This window comes from Squalius cephalus, assembly GCF_949319135.1.
Source record: "Squalius cephalus genome assembly, chromosome: 2".
NCBI classification, from domain to species: domain Eukaryota; kingdom Metazoa; phylum Chordata; class Actinopteri; order Cypriniformes; family Leuciscidae; genus Squalius; species Squalius cephalus.
This window is the reverse complement of record NC_137123.1, coordinates 47,911,295-47,938,079: the sequence shown is the minus strand read 5'-3', so window position 1 is coordinate 47,938,079 and position 26,785 is coordinate 47,911,295. Positions and strand designations below refer to the sequence as shown.

Genomic DNA, 26,785 nt, shown 5'->3' with positions numbered 1-26,785 from the left:
AGGATTAGTTCACCCAAATATTTAATTCTGTCAATTACTTAAAATAACTCATCAATTACCCTCATGCCATTTCATGCCATTTCAAACCTGTAGCCTATGACTTTCTTTCTTCTGAAGAACACAAAAGAAGACATTTAAAAAAAATGTTGGTAAACAAACTATTTTGGTACATTAAAATCAATTGTAAGGACCACTGAGACATTTCTCAAAGTATCTTCTTTTACATTCCCTCTACGACCTATTTATTAATCTAAATACATTTCCATAATGCATTCAGGTCCAATTGATATGAGTTATTTAAGCCTAAATGGTTCTATTACAGTCTTAGTAAAGATGGCCAAAAAGTACATCAAATTAAAAAAAAAGTACTTAGGTGCCACCAGATATATATTAACATCATAGGCAATTACAAAATATAGGCCTATATACAGTACTGAATGATTACAATATTAATGTAGGCTACTGTAAATTTTGATTATTTACTTGGCATATATGGTATAACAAACATTACCACTGTACGTCCTAACAAACATAATAATTCCAGCGTGCTTCTTTGCTTGTGGAACAAACAAAACTAACAAATGTGACTAAACTGAACCAGCCTACAAATCTGTATCAGAGAACTGTCTTTTGCCAGGCTGAACAAGTCTGTTACGTTTGCCTCAACCATATTACAAGCTTCTACGGGTCATAACAACTGGATGCTGCTTGTGAAGGGGTGGTTCCTAGTACACACACACACACACACACACACACACACACACACACAACCCTGATAATAGATAACCGCACATTTCTGTTGCCAGTGATCACCCACGGGTCAGATTATTTTAGATGAGCCATTCGTAGTGTGAACTTCAGTAGCCCCCTCTGAACTATATAAACTCAATGAAAGCGCGTTTGCTACCGTACAACATCTCAAACGTGATGTGTCTTATTATACCTTCTGCCTGGTTCTTCTGCATCACCTGTGATGGAAAGACAGTGATGCGACGCTGAGAGCATTAAAACCCTGTTGCATTCCAGTGCCAGTGGGTTAGGGAACATAAAATACTGATATGTGTCAATAATGTAGGCCTATATTTACACAATGTCGTCTGTCACGTAAAGGATGTAATGGTTAGCGTACAATTTGCGCAGTAGCAGAAAGGTGTATTAGCATACATATAAATACAATCATACAAACACACACCTCTGCGGCACGTTAAGTGAATGGATATCCAGGAAACAGTTTAGTAAATGAGTCCCGTTAGTTGAGTAGTAAAATTACGCGCTTACCTTTGTCAGCTGCGCTATTTTCTTGCACATTTTCGTGTGCATTTGATAATCATACATTTCCTTCTCTACAATCACATTGGGGATGTCCGCAATAGAGGTCCCGTTACATGCACAGCTGCCGCCGCCGGGGGACTGGTTCATTTTCCCAGAGCTGGAAGCCATAATAACCAGTTAGATCAAGCTGATCAATCACAAACTGGGCTGCGCAACACACTGGTCGCCTGTACGTGATCCTGAAGGTAGAGTTCTTACGACAGCCGAAAGCATTCTGCATGCTGCAACAGCGACCGGCGAACACCCTCCCGCTCCGCCGTGAAGCTGCCCCCGGTGAGAGCACTGCTCACGAGATAATGCCATCGGTACACGACTCACTGACAGTGTCACTGACACTGACGGCATGCGCCCCCAGCCCGCCCGGACACCTGTCTCTCACCCGGGGCGTGACTACAGTCTTACATTACAAGTCACGGGTACTGCAGTGTAATCTTGGCCCCTCCCATGAACACCAACACGCCCAAACAGCACCACAACATATGACAACAAGCATCAATTTCCTTGATAACTCGGTTACTCCCTTTTGATATGTTAGTGTTTAAAGATTTAAATCGTTTTGTATGAACAATTCTAAACAACAAACAAAACTGCAGGCAGGCTAAATAAATATAATTGATTTTTGTCCCCAAAATATAGAGAGCGTTAGAGGGCCAGGTAAATTCTAAAGGTACAAGTATTATATTATTAAAGGTGAAATCCCCTGAACCATATTTCGAAGTCTGAACCATGTTTCGTTATTATGTATGTCAATATTCATATGTCAATATTCTTAACGTTACTCGTCGTGCTAAATGCCGTTTTTGTACAAGACTTGAGATGAAATGTGGATAAAGGAGCTGATCTGACCTACTTGCTCAGGATGATCGGTCAGAAGTAACCAAGAAGAATAAAACCTAACCTACAACCCTAAAACAAAGCAAATATAGCGTGGGATCCTGAGAGGTTTTTTTTTTTTTTTTTTTTTTTTTTTCAGGACACTGGAAACGTGTGATCACGTCTCGGATTTGTCATTCATTCGAACCGCAAGAAATAGCATATATAAATATATATATATATATATATATATATATATATATATATATATATATATATATATATATATATATATGCTATTTCTTGCTATATATATATATATAGCTTAATCAATATCTGTATTTTTCACAGAGCTTAAATTTGGACCAATCAGAGCTGTTCGTGATTAATTAAAGCGTTTTATTGAATTATTGCAGGCCTATAGATATTTAAACGTATATGTCAGACTCCAAAACTTAAAATTAATAAAGTTAAACTAAACACGTCTTGAGATTTAAACTAAGGAGGTCCATATTCAAAACTGTAGTTACTAAGCCTCTCAGCGCCCCCTGACGGAAACCCCATAGTATTGTCCATAACAAGCATGATTGACAGCAAGGGACGGAAGGAGGCGGTTCTACGTTACTCTCGCGAGAGCAGAGAGTTTTGAAAAGTGGCGCTTTCACCGTTGTTCAAGAGATAGAAGCCTTCTCTAAAGGTACGTCGCGGATTAAAGTGTTTGTTTGTTTGTTGTTGTTTTTTTAAATCAAAAAATGAACATTTAAGCATATACACTCGCAAGGAAGAATGTTCTGGCAAATTTTTATTTGTTAAAATGATAATTATGAGTTCGTTCGTCATGTTTTGTGTTGTTGGTAACTGTCGGGGCTAACGTTAGCAGTTTATCGAGGCGGTGTCGTTCATTTTATACGTACAAACAAATAACGTTACCTGTTTTATTTAGGGAATTTGAATTGTAATCCAACCATTTAATCAGTGCTCTTCTTTCATGTGTTTGATTTGTTGTGGGATAACATACATCGTGCTGTGTCGTATATACTAGCTTATTTAACGAATAACTTTTTATTTAGATCGTTAAAAGTGTCCAATGGGTGGAGGAAAGATCAGGTAACTTAACGATTCTGTCGTGCTGGGTTAACGTTACCCGACATTTGTTGTGACTAATTATCTTTAACCTGTGAAGTGTGTTATTAACAGCTAACACTAAAACAACTAAAAAACAAAATACATGTTTAAGCGGATGTCCTCAAGACGCCGTGTTCCATGGGTCTTTTGGATTTGTAAACGTATATCAAATATCATTCATTGTTTTTGTTTTTTGTGTAATTTGTTTTTGTGTCTCAGCAACATCAACATGGCTGGAGACGCTGATCTGGAGATTGAAGAGGCTTTCCGTCGCGCACAGAAAGCTCATAATAATAAGGCGAAACTTGTTGCCAGTTTGAAGACTAGATATGATAAGGTGCAGCATAATTAGGCTACGTGAATTTTATAATGTACACTATCGTTCAAAAGTTTGGGGGCAGTATTTGACAAATGAATATTTTTATTCAGGAAAAAAACATTCATTTTATTAAAATAAGGTATATTTCAAATAAATGCTATTGTTTTTTTAACGTTACATTCATCAAAGAAACCTGAAAAAAAGGTATAGCTAATGGTTTCCTCATAAATATTGAGCAGCATAACGGTTTTCATCATGGTAATAATGTTTGACACCAAATCAGAATATTAGAATGTTTTCTGAAGGATCATGTGACACTGAAAACTGGAGTAATGGCTGCTAAAAAAAATCCACTTTCCCAGGAATAAATTACATTTTAAAATATACGAAAACAGAAAATTTTATTTTAAATTATAATAATGGTTCACATTACAACAGTTTTTACAGAATTTTTGGTCAAATAAATGCAATCTTGGTGGTTATAATTGACCTTTCAATAAAGGGATAGTTGCCCCAAACCCTCACCCTCATGTCGCTGCAAACCTGTAAGACTTTCGTTCATCTTCACAACAAAATTAAGATCTTTTTGATGAAATCTGAGAGCTTTCTGTCCCTTCATAGACGGCTACTCAACTGAAACTGACACTTCGAAGAGATCCATAAAACTAATCCATATGGATTGAGCGCTTTAGTCCAAATTTTCTGGTGAGACTTGTCTTGGTCGCTTTATATGATGAACAGATTGAATTTAGGCTTTTATTCACATATAAACATTGATCGGCAAACAATAGACAGAAGCTGAACCAAACCTGCTTGACCCGCGTGAACAAACCTTATGCAGAAGCTCAAATGTGCTGTGTAACACACGAGAATAAACCTCTTTGATTCTTGCACGTCAAGCAAACATGCTTAAGCTTCTGTTTACCACAACTTATGTGTGAGATGATGAATGTTTATTTGTGAATAAAAGTCTAAATTCAATCTGTTCATATAAAGCTATTGTGTCTTCTCAGCAAATTTTAACTAAACCGCTCAATTCATATGGATTAGTTTTATGACCTCTTTATGAACTTTTTGAAGCTTCAAAGTTTGTTGTGTACCTGTCAATGGAGGGACAGAAATGTCTGATTTTATTAAAAGTATCTTCATTTGTGTTCTGAAGATGAGCAAAAGTCTTCACATTTGGAACGGCATGAGGGTGAGTAATAATTAATGACAGAATTTTCATTTTTGAGAGAACAAATCCTATAACATTATAAAATCTTACCAACCCCAAACTTTTGAAAGGTAGTGTAGGTGCATGGGAATTTTTTCTAACATGTCTGACACATCAAACAATCTTCTAAATGAGGTCATTTTTAATTCTGTGTAGTTGGAAGATAAGTCCGAATTCCACGAGGAGTTCGTCCGATGCCTGAAGTATGTGATGATCATTTACACCCGAGAGCCTGCAGTGGAGAATGTCATTGATTTTGTCACTAAGTTTGCTGCGAGTTTCGAAACGCCTGTTAATGAGGAGACTGAAGAGGAGGAAGATGATGACACTGAGTTTTTGAACTTTCTGTTCAACTTCCTGTTGGAGGTAGTGTCACTCATGCAGACATTTGGGTTGGGGAAAAAGTCATACCTCAAAGTGTACCTTTGATTTCTTATCCATCTCTTTACCATCTTTTTCCCTCCCACAGTCTCACGGTGCAAGCAGCCATGCTGTGCGGTTTCGTGTTTGTCAGCTGGCGAATAAGTTGCTGGGCAGTCTGAGTGAGAATGCTCAGATAGATGATGATCTGTGTGATAGGATCCATGAAGCCATGCTGGTCAGAGTAACAGACAAATACCCTAATGTCAGGATTCAGGCAGCACTGGCCTTGGCCAGACTTCAGGACCCCAATGACTCAGACTGCCCCACTATTAAAGGTACTCTGAATGCTCATACTTTCACTCACAGACGTTGAGCTACAATCCCTTCTTAACATGTTAACAATCAAAATTGATCCATGAATTTCCAAGGAATGTAAATTTAATTAAGGTAAATGTGATTAATTCTGTGTGTTTGTAGCTTATATTCTGATTTTGGAAAATGACTCGAACCCGGAGGTTCGACGTGCTGTGCTGTCTTGCATCGCTCCCTCGGCTGCTACACTCACTAAAATCTACAAGCGCACCCGAGACGTCAAAGAGAAAGTCAGGAAACTTGCTTATCAGGTAAAAATGTCTAAGAAAATACCAAATTGACTAACCTGCAATGAAAGTTAAAGTCGGCATGAAATCAAATTTGACAAATCTTCTTTTTATATGTAATATTGTAGTGTTTATTATAAATGATTTATCTGTGCACTTCATTATTTTTTTAAAATTCATGTACCCTTATAATCTTTAATCAAATACATTACCCTTCCATCCCCCCTCGAAACGACCTCTCTTCTCTTTCGGTCACGTGCCATGGCGAAAGGGTACGGCCAGAGTCGATGAGGGTGCGGCTATCGAGATGCTCTCGAGGGTGAACTTGACTGATAACAGAGAATGTCTAATAAGGCTGATAACTTGATTTGACTCATCTTGGTTCGCGGGAATAATAAAATAAAATAAAAAATCCTTCATGGAAGGGTAACGGTGGGGAGTCCGGTGGAGAGAAATCCTCCACAACTGAATGTAAACTGGCATTCAAATCTGCCTTTATTTTGTTTGCAACGCCCAACCTCCAACGATCCAATCAATTCCCGAAGGACGAAATCAAGCCCCGCCCTACATTTTTTTCTAATTTCAGAAGCCGTTTCACTCGGATATACGTCACAACAAGGAAAAAATTACAATCTCAACTTCCGTTTCATGCCGACTTTAACAATTTGTAAATAGTGGTGTTTTTTATTTATTTATGTGAAAGTCTTTACTGTCAGTTTTGATCAATTTAATGAATCCTTGCTGAATAATAAAGGTATTAACTTTAGTTAATTAAGTTTTTAACGGTAGTGTATGCAATAAATATGATGCGCTTATGTATGTGCCTCAGGTACTGGCAGAGAAAGTGCATATTCGAGCTCTGAGCATCGCTCAGAGAGTGAGTCTATTGCATGAAGGCCTCAGTGACTCTGCAGGTAAGGACATTGTCATGTTTGTTGATCAAACTCTCCAACGCATGTATTAGAGTTCATGTGCATTGTCTCCTAATAAGGCTGCACGATTTGGGGAAAATGTCATATTGGGATTATTGAGGTCAATATTGCGATATAGGCTAATAAACAAATGGTTTCATGAGTCAGCTTGCTTGGTTCTCAAGGAAAATGCACAGACAGATTAGTGATAATGCTGAAATGTGTATTTCTCAACTCAAACTAGCAACAACTACTAAATGCACAGTGTTTTCAAATTAAAATATTTTTTACAAAATTAAATAATGATATCTTTGCATTACTGCAAACCTGTTATTGTCTCAATAGTACAATAGTTAAAATAAATAGATCAATAAATAAGAACATTTGTATGCTCATGAAAATAAGATATTTTGAACGTTCTGTCCAGACAAGCAGGGACATTTAAGTAGGATGTAACATATGCTTTGTCTAAACTCAGTTTGTGGATCATTTTTGGTGTAAGTGTATTGTGATTGTCAAAACATTTGGTAACTAAACAGAATTTTGTTAAGTTTAGTGATTACATGGTACAATGACTTACAAACAAACTACTGTTTTTATCATTTCTTGACAAGCTTCACGATTTCAATTCAAATCATCTATTTGGATAAATATTAGGTACAGTAATTTTTCTCAAGAAAAAAAAAATCTCGCCTAATGCTGTAAACATACTGAGAGCCCTGTCAGCTGATATTATTATTAAAGGTTAAAAATAACAATTTAAAAAATAAATTTAATGTGGTTTTTACTAGGCTATAATAACATTACAATATTTTAATAAGTAAAAATATAATATTTAATATAGTGCACATATTTAGCTAAATACTCCTCTCTATATAATTTGTCTACCCAGCTAACGTGCCATCATCAAATGGCTTTCCTGAGGTAAATGTAACGTTATGTGACTGTTCTCCAGCTGTTTTATTGACCTCTTTCCACGGTTGAAAAAAACCCCACTGATTGATCAATATTATGTATGAGGCCTAAACATTTTGGTAAGTTGTACTGTATCTTTCAACACACCATCTTTCTAGTAAAGAGTAGGCTAAGAGATGTTCGGTTCACGATCACGATCTGTCACTTCACATTTACAAGCGCCAAAACGCTATTGTTTGAATTTCTTAATAAAATCGACAGAATCTGAGAGCTGAGAATTAGTTTCATATCAAAAGTAACCTGCTCTGTCTAGTCTGTCGGTGTCAAGTGTCCTCTTTGCTTTGCGATTTTTCACTGCGTGAGAAAATGGATGTGGCGTGAGAGCATGTGAAAAGTGACAGTTGCGTGAGTCTCACGTTGAATGAGTGAGAGTTGGCAGCCCTGTTCTCTCTGCTCAGTGTCGGTTATCTTATAGCCAAAATATCGTCATATAACAGAGGTATAATTTTTTCTGGCCACCAGTTCAATGTCCGTCTGCTCGGCATCCATCTTCACCTGTTCTCCACGCTGCATACCGGAAAAAGTCATGACGTGACCATACGCGCCACACGTGCCACTGCCTAAACTGAAACTGACTGGTCTTCTTTTTATTAGCAGTGTAGAAAATGGGCAAACAGCTCTCAGAGAGAATGGGTTGTCATGTCCGCACATGCATTTATTTATTTCATAAAATCGCAGCATTTTGCGTCATATAATCGCATAGGCTTGACATCGCGATTGCGATATGATTAATTGTGCAGCCCTATCTCCTAACAACAAAGTCCTAGGCACAAACAAGTTGTTTTTTAGGTGACAACGGGGTCATTAAAGACTCAAACACAGGTTTCTACTATTAAGGAAAACACCTCATTCTGTTTGCCCTTTCAAATTATTTTTACTATCAAACATATCTTACTGAACTACATTGCCTAGATGATAATATCAGACAACAAACATGTTTATTAGAAATATTTGACAAAAAACATGTTTATTGGAAATATGTGGCAAAGTATCGCCTGAATGCATCTTATAATTTTTGTCTTGTATTAAGCTTATACTTGATTATCTTATAATTTTGTACATTGTATATATTATATTTACTGCTGACAGGGCAGTATAAGTCAATTAACAAATCATGTCCATTTCCCTTAGACTCAGTGAAGGAGGTCATCAAGACCCATTTGCTGCCTGCTTGGCTTCGCTTGCTGCAGGGAGATGTTTTGCAGTTGCTGCACAAACTGGATGTAGAGAACTGTGCAGAAACTGCAGTGACTACCTTACATGCCATCTTTTCCATGGCAACAGACCCTGATGAACTCCTGCAGAACGGTATCAGGCTGGATGAGAGGTCAGTTACTTGAATCTAAACACCAGAACAAGCATACTTCAGTCACTGCAGTTTTGCGGCTTAATTCAATTCACCAAAATTTAAAAACATGTACACATGCCCTGCCCTTTGTATGTCCATTTGACATCTTGGAAAAGGTTTATTGCAATTTTTTTATTATTATTATTTTCATTGTGCTTTGCTTTCAGCTATTAGTAGAAGCATAGTACTTTCAGCTACATTCTAGCAACAAGGTTTCCACGGAGCATTAAAAGTCATTAAATGGATTTTGCGAAAATTAAGGCCTTAAATTGCATTACATTTTAATCCTACAGGCATTAAAAATGTTGATATAGTTTTAAAGAACATTTTACTTTATCAATTTGAATATAGCCTTCATAATTAATGTACGTTAGTGTGATAAACGCAGAACCAGTTTGGCTTCCAGCCTGACTAAAATTGCCGTGATGCGGACATTTTGTACATTAGGAATAACAGGAATAAAACTAGACCAGAAAAATGGGAGTGCAAATTCCAGCAGAAGTGGCTGGAAGACAGTTTAATGCATTAAAATATTTAATGCAATTAACGCAGCATCCGTTAATTTTTGTCATCCTTTGGCTAGTTTTACATTATGATCCCGCTCTTATTCATGCAATTTCTTTTCAACCATTGAAGCGCGACAAGAGAAAATGTGAATGTCCTGTCTAAGTAACACACACAACGTACAGAAAGACGCGTGCTAGTATCCTGTACACAGACAGCTTGCCAGAATAGTTCTCTTTCGTGCTTGAACCTGGCTTGAACGAACAGTAACACACAATTATTTGAAGATACCTGCAGAAACCCTGAATCAAATGTTACCATAAATATTCTGCTAGTTTTTCCCATATTTGGCATAAGAAATTTGAAAAGTGTGAAGATCCATTGTGGGCCTGCCAGTAACTAATGGCAGAAGTAGTGGTAAACTGTACTGGAAATTAAAAACCCATATCAGATAAGCTTTTAGATATGTATTTTACTCTCTCTCTCTCTCTCTCTCTCTCTCTCTCTCTCTCTCTCTCTATATATATATATATATATATATATATATACTCATTTAACATTTATTAAAGGAAAAGTATAACCAAACAAAATATCCAAATAAATATTTACTATTTATTGACTAAAATGTCTGTAAACTTTGATTATTACATTTAATAATGTAATGTGCAGTTATTACATGCTTTATGCTTTATTATTTATGCCGTTATTTATGCTTTAAGTTACGAGTTACTACACACTGCCTGCTAGTATTTGTTTGGGCAATTTTCAACATTAATCTCATTTCTTAAATGTGTATGTGCCTCTGTTTAGGAAACTAATTACTGTGGACTCCCTAACATGTGAAAACGTCTTGTACTGGAGAGCATTGTGTGAGTTTGTCAAGAGTAAAGGAAATGAGGGTGAAGAATTACTGGAGAAGTTACTCCCTGAGGCGGCCATCTTTGCAGAGTATCTATACAGGTGAATATGCTCTACACTTTTGTTTCTTGTAACCCTTTTAATTGGGTTAATTATTCTTCCATGTTTAATTTTCTTTTTGAATTCAGTTAAACACTTAACATTTGCAAATGATAACCCAGCTAAAAAAAGATGTCTTTTTGTTTCAGTTATCTAAAGAGCATTACTCCGCTGTCTGAGGAGCAAAAAGCTGATATGACACAGCTTGAGATGGTGATGACCAAAGAGTTTGTTGGACAGCAGCTGATTCTTCTAGTCGGGTGTCTTGACACTTCTGAAGAAGGCGGCAGGTCTGAGTTCTCAGTACTCTGATCTCTTAATGATCAAATTAGATGAAACATATTAGACTATTATTATCTCAGTTTTTGCTAGTCCTTTTCCTCCCTTTATATCTGTATAACTTGTATAACACCCATAAAAGTCTGTTGTATTTATTAACTGCAAATGTAGATATTAAAGTTTTAATCTTCCTATGAACTTTTCTAGGAAACGCATGGTAGCAGTGCTCCAGGAGATACTTGTGATGCCCAACACACCCACTTCTCTGATTGGTTTGCTGGTGGAGAAACTGATTGGCATTCTACGAGATGAGGCACAGAAAATTCAGATGGTCAGTCCTTGTGAGAACATCATACTCATATTTAAAAAAAAAAAAAGAAAAATCTTGTGTTTGTGGCAGCCAGAGATTGTTTCAGTGTTAGATTTGTAACGTTATGAGACTTTCATGGTTTGAAAACTGTCTCAGAAAATTGTTAAACAATCAATTCTTAATTATCATCAGTTAAAAGGACAGTTGAATGAAAACAGGGGTTTTGGTAAAAAAAAAAAGCTTTACTATAACAAACTTGAAACCATTTGTTTGTTTTGTTTATTCATATTTGAATCATCAAAAACATGTATAATCTCAATTTAGTAATTGATTATTGACTGGAACAACTTTTTAAGAATGAAATGTATTTTATTCAGAAAATGTAATTCAAAAATATTACAAAAAACGGCGGTAATCAATTAGTGCGTAAAACTAAAAATTTAAAATGTAATCAAATGAAAAGTAGGCCTACTGCACAACAAAGATTTGATAAATTAAAACAAACATTAAGGAATATCATTTTTTTTGTCTAAATAAATTGTGCTGTTGTTGTTTATTATTATTATTTTGAGAAGTACATTCTATTCTACAATAGTAACATATTTCTTCATAGTACATACTAGTAATTTAAGGGATAGTGCACCCAAAAATGAAAATTAGCCCATGATTTACTCACCCTCAAGTCATCCTAGGTGTATATGACATTCTTCTTTCAGACAAATACAGTCAGAGTTATATTTAAAAATGTCCTGGCTCAGATTCCACTTAAGTCTTAAGTCACTTAAGTTTGGCCGGAAGCTAGTTATTTTACATTATAAAGTTTTAAATATGTATATTTTTCATACACAAACGCATTGCTATGCTTCAGAAGACCTTTATTAACCCCCCCCCCCGAAGCCGTGTGGAGCACTTTTATGATGGATAGATGCACTTGTATGGACTTTAAAACAGAAACGGCCATTCACTCCCATTATAAAGCTTGGAAGAGCCAGGACATTTTTTTATATAACTCCAATTGTATTTGTCTGAAAGAAGAATGTCATATACACCTAGGATGACTTGAGGGTGAGTAAATCATGGGCTAATTTTCATTTTTGGGTGAACTATCCCTTTCATTTATTTAAATGAAGTTAAACCGAAATTTTATTTTGATGGGTTTTAGTAAAGACCTTTTCAGAGCAAATTTGACTGTTTTTTCTCAAATAAAGATGGCAGATGCTGAAAACACTAGGGCTGGGTATCGATTCAGATGTTACAAATCGATTCGATTTCGATTCGCAAGCTCTCGATTCGATTTCGATTTGATTTCGATTCTCGATTCGATTTCGATTCTAATTTCGATTTCGACTCAATGAATATATATTTAATACAAATCCTATATTTATATTAAAAAAAAGTGAACATAAGTTTACAAGTGGTTAATTAATACAAAGAAATTAAGAGCTACAAACCTGTATATTAAACTATTTTTATTTTAGGTACACTTGTGTACATTAAAACAGAATCATATTTACCTGTGCCCTTCCTGTCTAACAGGGAGGACATAAATAGAAATGTAATAAAGTTATCAAACAGTCTGCGCTGCATTAATTATTAATTATATATACTCTAATCCTTATTAAAGTTACAAAAGTTCTTTAGTCAAGAGCAGTGAGTGTTTTTCTCTGTTCCCTTTGTTCTTTGATTAACTTTAACAACAGAGATAATTAGTGGCTACTGTGTCCTGTCCCTTTAAGACCAGCCGCTGTTGACAGAGACGCGGATCTCACACGCGCCTCATTCTCTCACGAGTCACAACTCTTCACGTTCATCATAAGATTGCTCTTATGTTATGAAGATACTCGACAAAAAGACATTTTGGCATAATTGTGTGTTATTGTTCGTTCAAGCGCGAAAGAGAACTGTATTCTGGGCTGTCTTGTGCGCACGCACGATATTAGCGCCAGTCTTTCTGTGTGTCACAGTCACGACATTCACAGGCAGCGAGCTCTTTTTTGTCTTGTCGCGAATAATGGTTTAAAAACATTTGCATGAATAAGAGAGGGATTATGTAACACTAGCCAAAGAATGACAAAAATTAACAGATGCTGCGTTAATTGCGTTAACAACCCAAATTTGTTTATTTAAAAAAATCGCAGCATTTTTTTGCGTCATATAACTGCTTAGGCTTGACAACGCGATTGCGATATGATTAAACGTGCAGCACTAGTTGAGGTTATTTTATGATTTAGATAAAATTAACATAAAATCTCACAGCATTAGCTATAAAATGGAGTTTGCAAGCCTATGAACAGTGGGGGAAAACTAATACTGGATTTTGGGTAATAGATAAATAAATATGGAAAAAAATCGATTCATGGCGTTTGAGAATCGATTTTGAATCGACCACATTTTAAAAAACGATTAATTGAAAAATCGATTTTTTTGCCCAGCCCTAGAAAACACCATGAGGTCTTCACGCATACTTGAGTATGTAGTAGACAAAACTGCGCAGTTCATTCACACAGAGACACACAGAACAACCAGATTATAGCAGTCTTTTTGCGCTTTAATATCCACAAACCATGTCGCGACTTCATTTATTGTACATCTCTACTTTTGATTTATTCATCCGTCCATCAATTCATGTGTTCTACGTGACATCTGCGTTATACTGTAAATTCCATTTTCACAACTGGATTAAGGGGTTTCCCTCTGCATTGTGGAAATCATACCACCTTAAGTTATTAATGGGACATGTTCGTGTTTCCTCTTTTTGCAGCCACTTGCATCCACCTTTTTTTCAAAATTGGATATCTATCCTCGAGGACAACCACACGTTTTTTTTTCTGTATTCAAACTTTTTCCGCACTGCAAATTTGAACTTCTTTTTCGACGGGGATAGAGATTAGAGAAGTCTCTGATATTTTTTCTGCCCTGATAGGTGGAGCAAGTTAGTCTAAGCAGTCAAGTGGAAAGAATTTGCTTATGTGCTGGTGAGATTCTCTGTTTAATCCCCCCCCACCCCCACCCCCCCAATACCGTAGATAAACAAATGGGCACGATATGATAACCATATAACGTGATATTATCGTCAAAATTACAAACCTAATCAGTGTAGTCCTCTCAGATGGAGAACATGCAACAAGAATTATCGGTGGCATTTTGCTGAAAAAATATAATTGGTTGACTATGTAAATGTGGCCTTTGAGATCTGCTGATTTATGCAGTCAAGTGTCTCTACAGCAATTCACTGAAGGTTTAATTTTGTATGTGTGCGGTTATTTTAATCAGGTTGCTGAAATAATCTCTGATGTGAGAGAGCCCATTTTTCCCATCTCTGAACCTGTGGATGAGAATGAGAAACGCAGAAAGCAAGTTAGAGTGAGTAAAACTTCATAAACCACTGATGCTTAATGGCATCAACATAATGCATGAGATTGGCATCATTCTAACATTTTTTTTTTTTTATAGTTAGCTGAGGTGCGAGTGCAGATAATGGAGGCCAAGCAGACTTTAGAAGATTGCATCAGCTGTCAGGACTTCAGTCGTGCAGCTGAGCTGAAAGACTCCATCTCTCAGCTGGAAGAGCTCAAGAACCAGCTTGCCCTGGAGGCTTCGCAGCCTGCTGAAAATATCAAGGAGCAGCGTGTGGAGAAGGTACTAATTTACAAAGACACTCACATACATAAAAAAAAATAAAAGAATACATTTATTCAGCAAGCATACATTTGAATAAAAAGTTATAGTAAATACATTTATAATGTTTCAAATAAATGTTCTTTTGAACTTTTTTTTATTCAAAGAATTCTGAATTGTTTCCACAATTTTTAGTTGCACATCTGTTTTCAACTGTTATTATTAAAGGGTTAGTTCACCCAAAAAAGAAAATTATCCCATGATTTATTCACCCTCAAGCCATCCTAGGTGTATATGACTTTCTTCTTTCAGATGAACACAATCGGAATTATAAAAAAAAAAAAAAATTCTCTTCCAAGCTTTATAATGGCGTTCCTGATTTTGAAGTCCAAAAAAGCGCATGCATTTATCATAAAAGTAATCCATACGACCCAGGAGGTTGATAAAGGCCTTCTGAAGCAAAGCATTGGATTTTTTTAAGAAAAACATCAATATTTAATACTTTAAAAACGAAAATAACTAGCTTCCAGCAGAAGGCCTACACAGGTCGACTTGCGCCAAAAGAGTAACCCTTGACGCAATGTAGGAGTAGCGCAAGCTTTGATGTCTCTCGCGGTTCAAACAAGTAGGGCTGGGCAACAAACTCAAGCTCATCTTCTCTTATATCGAAATCCTCTGACATTTCTCTTTAAAAATTCTTGTTTTAGACTTCTGATTCATGACCGGTGTTTTGTTTTGCTCTATCCTCTGCGCTTCTGCGATCGTCAATGCATCAGTTTAGGGGTTACTCTTTCACTGTAAATCGATGTGTATGGCCATCTGTCGGAAACTAGTTATTTTAGCTTTATAACATTTTAAATATGGACATTTTACTTGCACAAATGCATTGCTTTGCTTCAGAAGGCCATTATTAACCCCCGGAGCCATGCGGAGCACTTTTATGATGGATGTATGCGCTTTTTTGGAATTCAAAATCTGGTCCTTCATTCACTGCCATTTTAAAGCTTGGAAGAGCCAGGACATTTTTTAATATATCTCTGATTGTATTTGTCTGAAAGAAAAGTCAAGTCAAGTTGAGGGTGAGTAAATCATGGGCTAATTAAAATTTTTGGGTGAACTATCCCTTTAATAAGAATCTTATTTGAGCACCAATTCAGCATATTAGAATGATTTCTGAAGAGTCATGTAGGTACAGAAGAATAATGCTGCTGAAAATTCAGCTTTTCCATCACGGTAATAAATTATATTTTAAAATATAGGTCTTCCAACAAATATATGCTGATTAGATAATTGTCAATTTTAATTTTGTCCATCACTATGCTGTCAGTCACAGTATACATGATGAATTGGTCTTGGAATTATTTTTGTGGATAGTTGTTGTATTAAAATTTGTTCAACTTGTATCATATGAGCGTAAGTTAGTTAGTGAATTGCTCGATCAGTGTCATAAATTAACATATTACAAGACGAAGTGTGAGAACAAATGTCGTGTTAATGGCTTGAGTCTTGGTGTCACATTTTAGGTGAACACTATGGCATAGTTGACAACATTAACGTGCATGTACATATTAAGCCTTACATTAAGTGCTTAATTTTAATCTCACATAATGTAATCTCATGTCATGTGTGTATTTTCCCCAGAGTGATCCAGAGACTTTGTTGAAATGTCTGACGATGTGTGCCGAGTTGTTCAAGCAAATGAACATCAAGAGAGGAATCTGCCCTACCATGAATGCTCTGATAGAGTCACTGGTACTCATACTCATCCATAAAAGCACTCACATTAATAATCATTTCCTGCTTTTCTGCAGTATATGAAAAACTTGGGTCTGCATGGCGCTTTTATCACAAGCCACTTTGGTTACTGGACTCTGTACACAAATCAGTGTAGTGCTCAACTGGAGCTGCAGTTATGGGAATATAACTTCAAAGTGCTTTCTCATTCCTAGATACTGCCAAGTGTGTCTAACCCTAACCCTGCTGTGCGCAACATGGCTGTCATCTGTTTGGGAACTGCTGCTCTCCATAGTAAAGACCTCGCTAACACACACCTTGTGCTGCTCTTGCAGGTATTTAAACATTTGTGTTAAAGATGACCATTTTTTTGTAAATTTGGAGTGCTGTCAGTACAGAGAACAACGACAAAAATCGGTGTTGCCTACACCGTGTTATCCTCTTTTTAAAATTTGCACGGGTGAATCTGACTGCAGTAGATGTGCAAGATATGAATAAAAATGATGTTATTTCAGCCAGCGCACATACCTGTATTTACATCCTGTTTTCGGCTGAAGTCCACAGTAGTCGATTGTCGAGTTCGGGCGCATGATCGTACGTACTAAACCAATGCGCGTGAACTCGACAATCGACTACTGTGGACTTCAACCGAAAACAGGATGCAAATACAGGTATGTGCGCTGGCTGAATAAACATCATTTTTATTCATATCTTTCACATCTACTGCAGTCAGATTCACCCGCGTTCACTCTAAAGCAGTGGTTCTCAACTCCAGTCCTCGGGACCCACTGCTCTGCACATTTTGTATGTCTCCCTTATTTAACACACCTGAATCAGATCATCAGCTCGTTAAGAGAGACTCCATGAACTGAACTGAGTGTGTCAGATAAGAGAGACATACAAAATGTGCAGAGCAACGGGTCCCGAGGACTGGAGTTGAGAACCACTGCTCTAAAGGAATCACTCACATGGCTGGGCACTTGTAATGACACATCAAGGATGTTAAGAGGCTAAAAGCAGGTTTAAAACTTGCCCCATTGAAGTCAACAGGGTGCAAATTTTAAAAAGAGGATAACACGGTGTAGGCAACACTGATTTTTGTCGTTGTTCTCTGTACTGACAGCACTTCAAATTTACAAAAAAATGAGCTCAATGTTAAAATTGACCGGAGTTCTCCTTTAAGAGATGAGTCTTAGAGATGAGATTATTTTGTGTGTTTGTGTTTTAGATCACACAGCTAGATGAGCCTAAAATCAGGATCAGTGCTCTCCGAGCTCTCATTGACCAGCTCCTGCTCAATGGCCTTAACATCCTGCAAGACAAGTCTGCTCCTCCTACCTCCCAGGCACCTGACTCTCCAGACAATAACGGACAACCTGACCAACAAGTTGAAGAGGAGAGTACCGTCCAGGGAATTCTGAGGATGCTTTCAGAATTCCTTGATAGTGAGGTACTGCATATCCATCACTTTAGGCACTTTCACATGTTAAAGGTACACTACTGGAACTTAGGCCTCGCTGTCACTAGGGGTGTGCCATATCATACCGTCCACGATAATACCGGTATAATTTTTTTACATGATAAAAAAAGTGTCATATTGCAATATCAATGATATAGTGACGCGATGACGTATGGCGCATGTACGTTCTCTAGCGTGCACAACAACACCTGTCTGAGAGTAAGAGCAGCCTGTCAGCTTCTGATGACAAGTTAGCAGCTATGTAAAAAGGGAGCTACTTCAATAGAATGGAAGTGGTTTGGTTACCAGACCAACAAAGCACAATATTTTGCAAAATAGGCCTATGCAAAAAAAACTGTTACTGCTAAAGGTGGAAACACAAGCAAAAACACACCGTCGAGTACAACCAAACTTTCTCCGAAATGCAATTTCACAAACAGCTTGAGTGTTCAGCAGTGCTGCTGCGTCTTCTCTCTCTCGTCTCTCAAAATGTGTTGCACAAGGCAAGCGTCAAGCGCTGCAGGCGGTGATACCACACTCTCGCGTTTATTAGTCGGGACATGACTGAATTTTCACTTGCACAATCGGGCCATCAGTAACTAGTTTATCATTTTCACGTCTTATCAGTTTAAACCATAGACTGTAAAAAAAGATGGACGACGCCCCTTTGCTCTCTTCCATTGATGAGAACTGAAGCCGCCAGTGTCCCGATATGGCGCTGACATATTGGAACTTGAGTCTGCGCAGTAGCGATCTTGGGACCAGACCTGCGCAGTAGTGAGCAGGAAGTAAAGCCGCGAAATCAACGCTCCGCCCTCACTCTCGCCGAATGCACTCAGGGAGAGTGGATTCTGCACACTTTTTAAAAAATTGATTGCAGTACGACAAGAGGCTTGTTAAAATAAAGTAAATACAAACTCCTCAGTCCTCCGAAGATCCCGAAAAAAATGTCCGTTGGTGCTTCAGTGACTACTTCGCTCTGAGAACCTGTCAATCACAGCTGTCAATCATGACGTTATACCACCGCATCACGTAACTAACTAAAAACCAACTTATTTTTGAAACAGACACTTGAACTTACATCAGCGTGATAAAACGACAGCAAATGAAAGAAACCACCTTTGGAAAAAAGATATTTGAAGTGTAATTTAATTGTTTAGTTGGTCTCACGTCCTGTTGAATAACACGGGGAGGCGGGGCTTATGACCTATACTAGGACCAGTCACCGGGGGGCGATCGAGACGTTTTGGCTTCACTTTTCAGGGCTTGTGCGGCACGCTTGGTTTAAACATTCAAGCGATTTTAAACTATCCAGTAGGCAACTCGCGCACTCTCTGAGAGATAGCCCACACTGGTGTATGCGTCATCAGAGAAGAGAATGATGTTGTTTTTCTGAAGTGTTCAGAATTTTTTTTTATAATAAACACTGCTGCATTCCATTAAAAAACATGATTTCATGATGACTTGACATTGCTGTGAACAGCCTTTATTTGATAGAACTGTTAATGTTAGTTTCATTCACATGTTGAACCTATACAGTGATTTTCTGCCAACTCCTTAAGCTGGCAACTTGCTGGAGCTGATTGACAGGCATTTTGACAATGTGCCCTGTTTATGCATGATGACTAGATGGTGTAAATGTACTGCAAATGCTGTAGCAAAAAAAACCTATTTGAAATTTTTCAGATCTGTGAGCTCCGCACAGAGACGGCAGAGGGTCTGGCCAAGCTGATGTACTGTGGGAGAATCCTAAGCCCAAAGATGCTGTCCCGTCTGGTGCTATTGTGGTACAATCCTGTAACGGAGGATGACCAAAGACTACGGCATTGCCTGGGGGTATTCTTACAGTTATATGCCCGGGCCAGCAGGTATTAATGTAGGGAGATCTGCTTAAACTGAACAAAAATCATGTAAATGCTATGAGTAATTAAAGGGGTAGTTCACCCAAAAATGAAAATTGTTTTTTACTCACCCTCCTGTTTTTCTAAATCAATGTGACTTTCATCTTTGAAACACAAATGAACATTTTTAATAAAACCTGAGAGATTTTAGTCCCTCTATTGAAAATCCATTTCACCAAAACTTACATTTTTTTCAAAGGGTAATAAAGAGATTGTAAAAGTAATCCATATGAAGCAAGATGTTTAATACAAGTCTTCTGAGGAAACAGGATTGCTTTATATGGTGAATGGGTTTAATTTAGCCTTTTATTCACATATAAACATTAATCAAAACGCATACATAGAACACATCAAAAAATGAATTACAATAATGGTGCCATTAAAGTTAAAGACTGTTCTAACAACACAGCCAGATATTTACAGTTTTTCCTGTAATTGTTGTACACTAGAGCAAATCAAGAGTGTGTGGAGGAGAGTTTCCTGCCAACCATGAGAACTCTGTTCAATGCTCCCGTGACCTCTCCATTGTCTGAGGTAGACACATCCAACGTGGCTGAACTGTTTGTTGAACTAACACGACCCAGTGCTCTTGTGCAACCTGCTGCCGTACAGGTACACTTGAACTTGCATGCACGCTTACAGAAACAACAGTAATGGGTTATGTTTAAAGCACTTTAATATGTTGATATTATGTACAGGCTGTGTCTGTGCATGACTCCCTGGCAGTGCGTGTTTGTAATGAGATCTTGAGAGACGTTTCTGCTCCTGAGGTGCGTCTCTACTGTAAAACTCTCAGCTGGCTGGAGATTAACACTGAACCTGGACCTGCCAACAATGAATTGCAACTACTGTTAAAAGACATTTTACAGGTACTGCTGGAGTTAGGTCTCTTTTGTGAACATGTATATGTTGTCTTTTGCTTTTATCCTTAATCTCTCTAACCAGCTTAAGCAGAAATGGATTAGGAAATGAATGCCAATCTAACTGATGGGATATTTCATTAATGTATGCAATTATTTATGATCCATCAAGTGATCACTGTTTTTCCATCTTGTGTGTTACAGGAAGTGAAAGATAAGTACTGTACAAGGGTTATTGAAAAACTTCGTAACCAGCTTAATGGGGATCGTTCCAAATCAGGCAGTAACCAGGACACAACTTTGCTTAACTTGGATGACAATACTGGAGGTACTAGCAAAGCGAGCTAAGCATCCTGTCACTAGGTTAAAAAATGTATAATGGCTGAGTAAGAAAAAAAAGGTTTTTATTAGTATAATTTTATTATACTTTTTCTTAGTCCTATCTAGTTTCATTTATGTAAGGGTTGATTGTTGAGCTAATATTTGTTAATTTGATTCATTTAGTTGTAATTGTTCAGATTCATAATTTTCAGTTGATTCCGTTTAAATCTTTACAAGTACACTATGCAACTTCTTGCCCTCTAGCAGTTCAAAAAAACTGCATGCATTTTGAGGAAGAACATCGTATTGGTTGTGCTTCGGCTCTCCATGACTGCGGATAAACATGGTTCTGTCTCGTAACTAAAACAAGAGAGGGATTATCCCACTGCTGAAAAAAACATGGACAAAAAACTTCAACTAGAAAAATAAATAATACTTTACAGTGAACTCTGTTAGAGAGCTACATATGGCAATTGATCTGCTCAATAAAATACCTTATAAAAACTGAATTTTCCCCATCGCTTTTACAACATTTTAAATCCCTCAGTTCTAGCCATCTCTGAAAAGACAAGCCAATGTTGATTCATATTTAATTACTAGCTCTGTCATGTTTTCTTTTTGGCTGGAGACTTTTCCTTTATTCAATGTTTTTAAACAAATGGGTGATTCCCCAGAGGTTTGAGATTTAGGGCTCCATTAGGAGCCTTTAAAATAGCATAATTGGGGCACTTTAAACTTTTGCAATTAATCCGCGAATCACATGCGTTCTGAACTGGAACCAATCAACTACGATCCCTGTACTTGGCATCAGACATCTTGCGATGTGACTTTTGTGGGTGCGCACATCGTGATATTGATGCTACAACAATATATCATGCAGCCCTACCCACACCATACACGTGTCAAAGTAGCCAGAGAAACTTTTCTCTGTTTTCGGATGAGACGCACAGGCGAGTGGCTTATGTATGCAATTTCCTGTGAAAACGTTCCCGCCCAGTCTAAAATATAAATGCTTATAATGGGCTTACCATAGTGAATCAGGGTAAGACTAGAAGTATTGGTTTATTGACCATTTAATTTTGAACAAAAAAGTTACACTGTGTCCCTTTAAGTATTTACATTTGTTTTCATTTTTTATATATTTATGAAATTTATGATTTCATTTATATTATAACAAATATAGAATTTTTCAGTTGTTGTTTATTCTCGATTAATCGATTTGAAGTACTGTAAATGGACAGTACACTATATTTATATTGTAACGGTAAAAACGGCCTTTAAAATCCACTCCTGGTTGCAAATATTGACGTGATATGTTAATACCTGTAGTAAATAAAGTAGCTGTTGCATTAACAAACCTATCTTGGTATCTTTGCAGAGGTGGTGAACAAAGATGAGACTAAACCTAAACGTGCAAAACGAGGTACAGTCTAATTTCATTTGATTAAAATTGAACATTTTTTTTGTTTTTTTGGTGTAGCTTTTATGATGGTTGTGCTTAGCTAATCAAGTCTGTTTTTCAGGCCAGAAAAAAGCTTCCACTGCAAAAAATGGGAAGAAAACCAGTAAAGCTGAGTTGTCCTCTGATGAAAGGTTTGTTCCACATCTTGACATCTTTCAGGATGTCTTCACATCTTTTTTTTTTTTTTTTTTGGTTAATCTACAAAATTACATTTGAGATTGTTTGTTTATCTTTCAATTGTGTTTTGTTCTTATTCTTTCTATAGTGATGAAGAGAATGTTCCAGAAGTGCCTCCATCAGTGCGACCAAGTCGCCGTGCCAAGATGGCTTCTCTGGATAAAACCAAGCAGGATCTGACTGCCCTCATGAACCAGGAGGCCAATGGTTCATAGAGTGGATTAGTTATGATGAAAGTTGTCCTTCCTATAGAAATTACATACTGCTAAATTTCTATTATACTTTCTCAAGGAATCTTGACTCCTTACAGTCTCAACCTGGGTAGATGTCAAAATTGCCTTTGTTAGAATGCAGCATCTGCAGGACTTCTCAAGAGGTTGTCCTTGGGAAGGAGTCATGTTAACATTTATTTACTTGTTTGAGGCTGGTCAAATGCACAAAGTTGACCAAACTACCCCTTTCTTTTATAATTTACTATTAACAAAATGATCCTATTATGAACTAAATGTTGGAAATTTGGTGCATGTCAATAACAGCTAATATTTGAAAGTTGGTTGAGAAGCTGGCTCATATTTCCATATAAAATGTTTACTTGCATTTGTATGAATAAAAAAAAACCTGAATAAAATGTTTAAAACTGTAACACAATTACTCTGACAGGAGGACAAAATCTGTTTGCAAGAGATTTTATTGTTCTAGTGATTGAGACATCTTTAAAGGCAAGTATAAAAACACAAAGAGAAAATACAATGTGTACATATTTTGTATGTTTATGTACAACATCTAGCACCAGGTAACAAGTTTACAGTGGCCAAAACTTTTAAATGGCATATTTGAATATTGTAAGACTATATACAGAAGGCCTCCTGACGATTCCCATTACAAGCTCCTACTCCAGCATATGGTTGGCATAGGTATAGAGATATAATGCATAATTTTAACTCTGTTGTCTGCACTTTAGCCACAAGTTTTGAATGACTCCATTAGTTTGAATGGTTAGAGGCCCTTAAGTAGTAGATGGATGGATGTCTTATTTCAGCAGTTTCAGAGCAAATGCCTCTAGATGCATTTATGGATTAAATCCTGTAGCTTGAAATGGACATCTAGTTTATGCTATATGTAAAACCAAACCTTTCTCAAAGTACAAATCAAATTATCCATCTAAAGTGATCTCAGTGTTGCACTGACTAAACTTGTTGCAGAAATCCTAGCCAGTCTTGTTACAAGGAGCCTAAATGAATTCAGGTGACTCAAAACCTAAAACCACAGAAGGGCAACTTCTTTTTACATACTCAAGGGGCAGGGCTGCAGGCTGCTAACAAACAACAGATTTAAAGAGCTACCAAACAAAGTATTTAAATAACTAAACATACAGGCTGTATAACCAGTTAAAATGTTCTTGGTAGAGGCCTAGATTAATGACATTGTTACAACAATGGGTAATCAGATTAGGCTGCTACTACCATGCCTTACCAGTAGATTTCAGGAGGTAGGTGTCTCATACTGCTATAGATCACAATTTTTTATATTCAAGAAATGATATGTGGAGCATATTGCCTCTGGGTGATCTTAAAAGCTTTTAATTTAAAAGAAAGAAAAACAGAATCTTACATATTCCTCAGAGTAAAACATTGCACCAAAATACACTGTACATTATAACAATGGTTGTCAGAAATAAGAATACAAAATGGGTAGCAGTTGGGGTTTGGTAGTGCAACAAGAACATAAACCTGGATGTAAATTAATGCTTAAATGATTTTCCACAACTTGAAAAACAATGTAAATTCACAGAAGTTGTAAGAAAGGTTTCCATAAATACAGGGTAAAAGCACACTACATACACTTTGAGAATAAAAGAAGTGGAGACGCTACCATCACTTTCAAATTTCAGAATGCACCGAGTACACGTTTTGAGTGGGCTGTTTTTGTCACAAGTTTACTGAATAACAGCACATAAAAAGACTCAATCTGAAACATTTCTAACTTTAAAATATCTACATTGTTAAACAAACACACTTTTTGTGAAGTATCCCTTTTATGAAACAAAAGATTACAAATGTCAAGAAAAGTGAAATTAACTGATCTTCTCCAGAATTACATAAAAGTTAGCCTTAAAGTTTAACTCTGCTATGAGACTCCAAAATCATGGGTTGAGCAAACCAACCAACATACTGCCCATTTAACCTTTGATACTCCATGCAACTAGAAGACATTTACTTACTTCTCTAGGTCTGCACCAAAAGTAAAATTCAAAGGAGATTTCAAAAGAAAAATAATCATTTTACAAACATAAAAACAAAATAATATTAAATAGTGCAACAAGTGTCTTAAAGTTTGTTTTTTTCTTTGCTACATGATGCTTGCCGAGGTTGCGTGTCATAATGCTTTGTGATACTCATCCAGACCACTGTTGAAAGGCACCTTATGTTAAGAGTTCAAGAAAATGTCTTGCACAAAACTGGTCCCAAGTTATTTCAATGACCCTGTGAAGCACAAATTGGAGACATTGAGAATTGAGTTCTCGAAGAGAACCTCTAAGGTAAAAACCTTTACCTTATTAAATAAAAAATAAATAAAAAATTATATATACATACATAGAAAGCAGACAATCCACACTCCCAGGATCAACACAAAGTAAAAAAACTATAAAACTAATATCAAAACATTCTCTACAGAGGCCAGAAACAAACTTTATGCCAGTATGCAGATGAGAGCCTTTGGTCAACACGTAGGCTAGTGCGAACATATTTGATGTGATGTTGCACTGGTCTATTAAAACTCAGTACATACGAACGAGTTATTCAGTTGCAGCTGTAATCAAAATTATTCAACCCCCATTGCAAATAAGGTGTATTGGCATAACAGCAAAAGGGTGTTTTACCAAGTACTAAAGATGCTTGCCATGAAGGTGTAGAATAATTTTGAGACTGCAGAAGTCATTAAAAGTTGCATTTTAAGTTGAATTTGTGGAAACCTGATTTGCAATGGGGGTTGAATAATTTAGATTACAACTGTAATTATGACTTGTAATCTCACCCTAAATGCATTTAATTAAATTATACTACTATTTTTCACAGTAATTAAAGCAAGGAAAACTACACAGTACCTCAACAACGCGACATAATGGATGTACTCGTCTCTTCGTGGAGGTGGAAAAACAAGTTCTTTGTGACCCACAATATTTCTTGTAAAAAAGATTTAAATGCAAAAGAAAAGGTATGAGAGCGCGGTTTTTGTCAATTGTATGTTTTAATTTAAAATATGTTTGCGATGTTAACATAAGTAGGCCTACATGTTTAAATGTTTTGCCACTTGCTTGAGCAACTTAAAGGGATAGTTCACTTTGAAATAAAATTTTGGTATGTTTTAGCTTACCTCAAGGGCATCCAAGATGTAGGTGTCTTTGTTTCCGCAGTAGTTTCAATTTTGATATTTTTAGGTCAAACCGTTCTTGTCTGTCAGTTCTATAATGCAGGTCTATGGTCACCACCTCAAAGAGCATGCACAGAGAAGTCCAGATTTAACAACTCCCCATCGTAAGTACACACTGATGGCCTAAGACACGAAACGAGCGGTTTGTGTGAGAAAACGAACAGTATTTATATCGTTTTTACCTCTTGTACACTTTCCGGCGCTTGCGCAAACTAAGCCAGAACGCGCGCACACGTCACACACCAGGAAGCGCGCGCCCCCAGATCACTTGGACGTGGTTGTGTAGAGGTAAAAACGATATAAATACTGTTCGTTTTCTCACACAAACCGCTCGTTTCGTGTCTTAGGCCATCAATCAAAGGTGGTGACCATAGACCTGCATTATATGACTGACAGACAAGAACGGTTTGACTTAAAAATATCAAAATTGAAACTACTGCGAAAACAAAGACACCTACATCTTGAATGCCCTTGAGGTAAGCTAAAACATACTAAAATTTAAATTCAAAGTGAACTATCCCTTTAATATATAAATCTATATAGAAGTAATGCATTGAATAATACGTTGTTGTTTTTTTTAAGTGTATTGAGTTTAAACGTGAATACGTCTGTGAAAGAGTGTAGAGTGTAGATAGACTAGTGTGTACAAATAGAATCGCAATGCTGAAACTTTTTTACATTATTTTATAAAAGTCGCTGATAATAAAAATAGAGAATATATGTTGTGTTTGTTGTACAGCCGTAGATCAGTTGCGCACTGCAAACGCAGC

The 26,785-nt window shown here is 36.8% G+C and overlaps 3 protein-coding genes across 4 annotated transcripts in view; 1 reads left to right on the top strand and 2 right to left on the bottom strand.

The window, feature by feature from the left end:
* The window catches only part of fam184b (family with sequence similarity 184 member B), a 40,727-nt gene extending 38,972 nt beyond the window's left edge, over positions 1–1,755 (bottom strand). The window contains exon 1 of the mRNA XM_079848569.1: positions 1,279–1,755. Coding sequence (XP_079704695.1) covers positions 1,279–1,440 — 162 coding nt within the window. The 5' untranslated portion in view covers positions 1,441–1,755. The remainder of the gene's footprint in view (positions 1–1,278) is intronic.
* Positions 1,756–2,766: 1,011 nt separating this feature from the next.
* ncapg (non-SMC condensin I complex, subunit G) lies at positions 2,767–24,147 on the top strand. Its single transcript, XM_079863982.1, has 22 exons — positions 2,767–2,842; positions 3,490–3,607; positions 4,962–5,171; positions 5,275–5,503; positions 5,646–5,791; positions 6,597–6,681; positions 8,785–8,980; positions 10,316–10,465; positions 10,612–10,752; positions 10,949–11,072; positions 14,325–14,414; positions 14,505–14,690; positions 16,311–16,421; positions 16,619–16,738; positions 17,632–17,853; positions 19,549–19,730; positions 20,213–20,375; positions 20,462–20,632; positions 20,828–20,951; positions 22,323–22,367; positions 22,468–22,537; positions 22,672–24,147. The coding sequence occupies exons 2-22, from the start codon at positions 3,500–3,502 to the stop codon at positions 22,796–22,798; spliced, it is 3,000 nt and encodes a 999-aa protein (XP_079720108.1). The 5' UTR covers positions 2,767–2,842; positions 3,490–3,499; the 3' UTR covers positions 22,799–24,147.
* lcorl (ligand dependent nuclear receptor corepressor-like) overlaps positions 24,034–26,785 on the bottom strand; it is an 18,964-nt gene continuing 16,212 nt past the window's right edge. For both annotated transcript variants that reach the window (XM_079863979.1, XM_079863980.1), the window contains exon 8: positions 24,034–25,066. In XM_079863979.1, coding sequence (XP_079720105.1) covers positions 25,053–25,066 — 14 coding nt within the window. In that variant the 3' untranslated portion in view covers positions 24,034–25,052. The remainder of the gene's footprint in view (positions 25,067–26,785) is intronic.

Bases quoted from the DNA above. Each gene is read 5' to 3' on its own strand.
- ncapg (XM_079863982.1), top strand. From the start codon at position 3,500: ATGGCTGGAGACGCTGATCTGGAGATTGAAGAGGCTTTCCGTCGCGCA. The intron at 5,172-5,274 runs GTAGTGTCACTC...TCCCTCCCACAG, and splicing joins TGTTCAACTTCCTGTTGGAG to TCTCACGGTGCAAGCAGCCA. The intron at 5,504-5,645 runs GTACTCTGAATG...GTGTGTTTGTAG, and splicing joins AGACTGCCCCACTATTAAAG to CTTATATTCTGATTTTGGAA.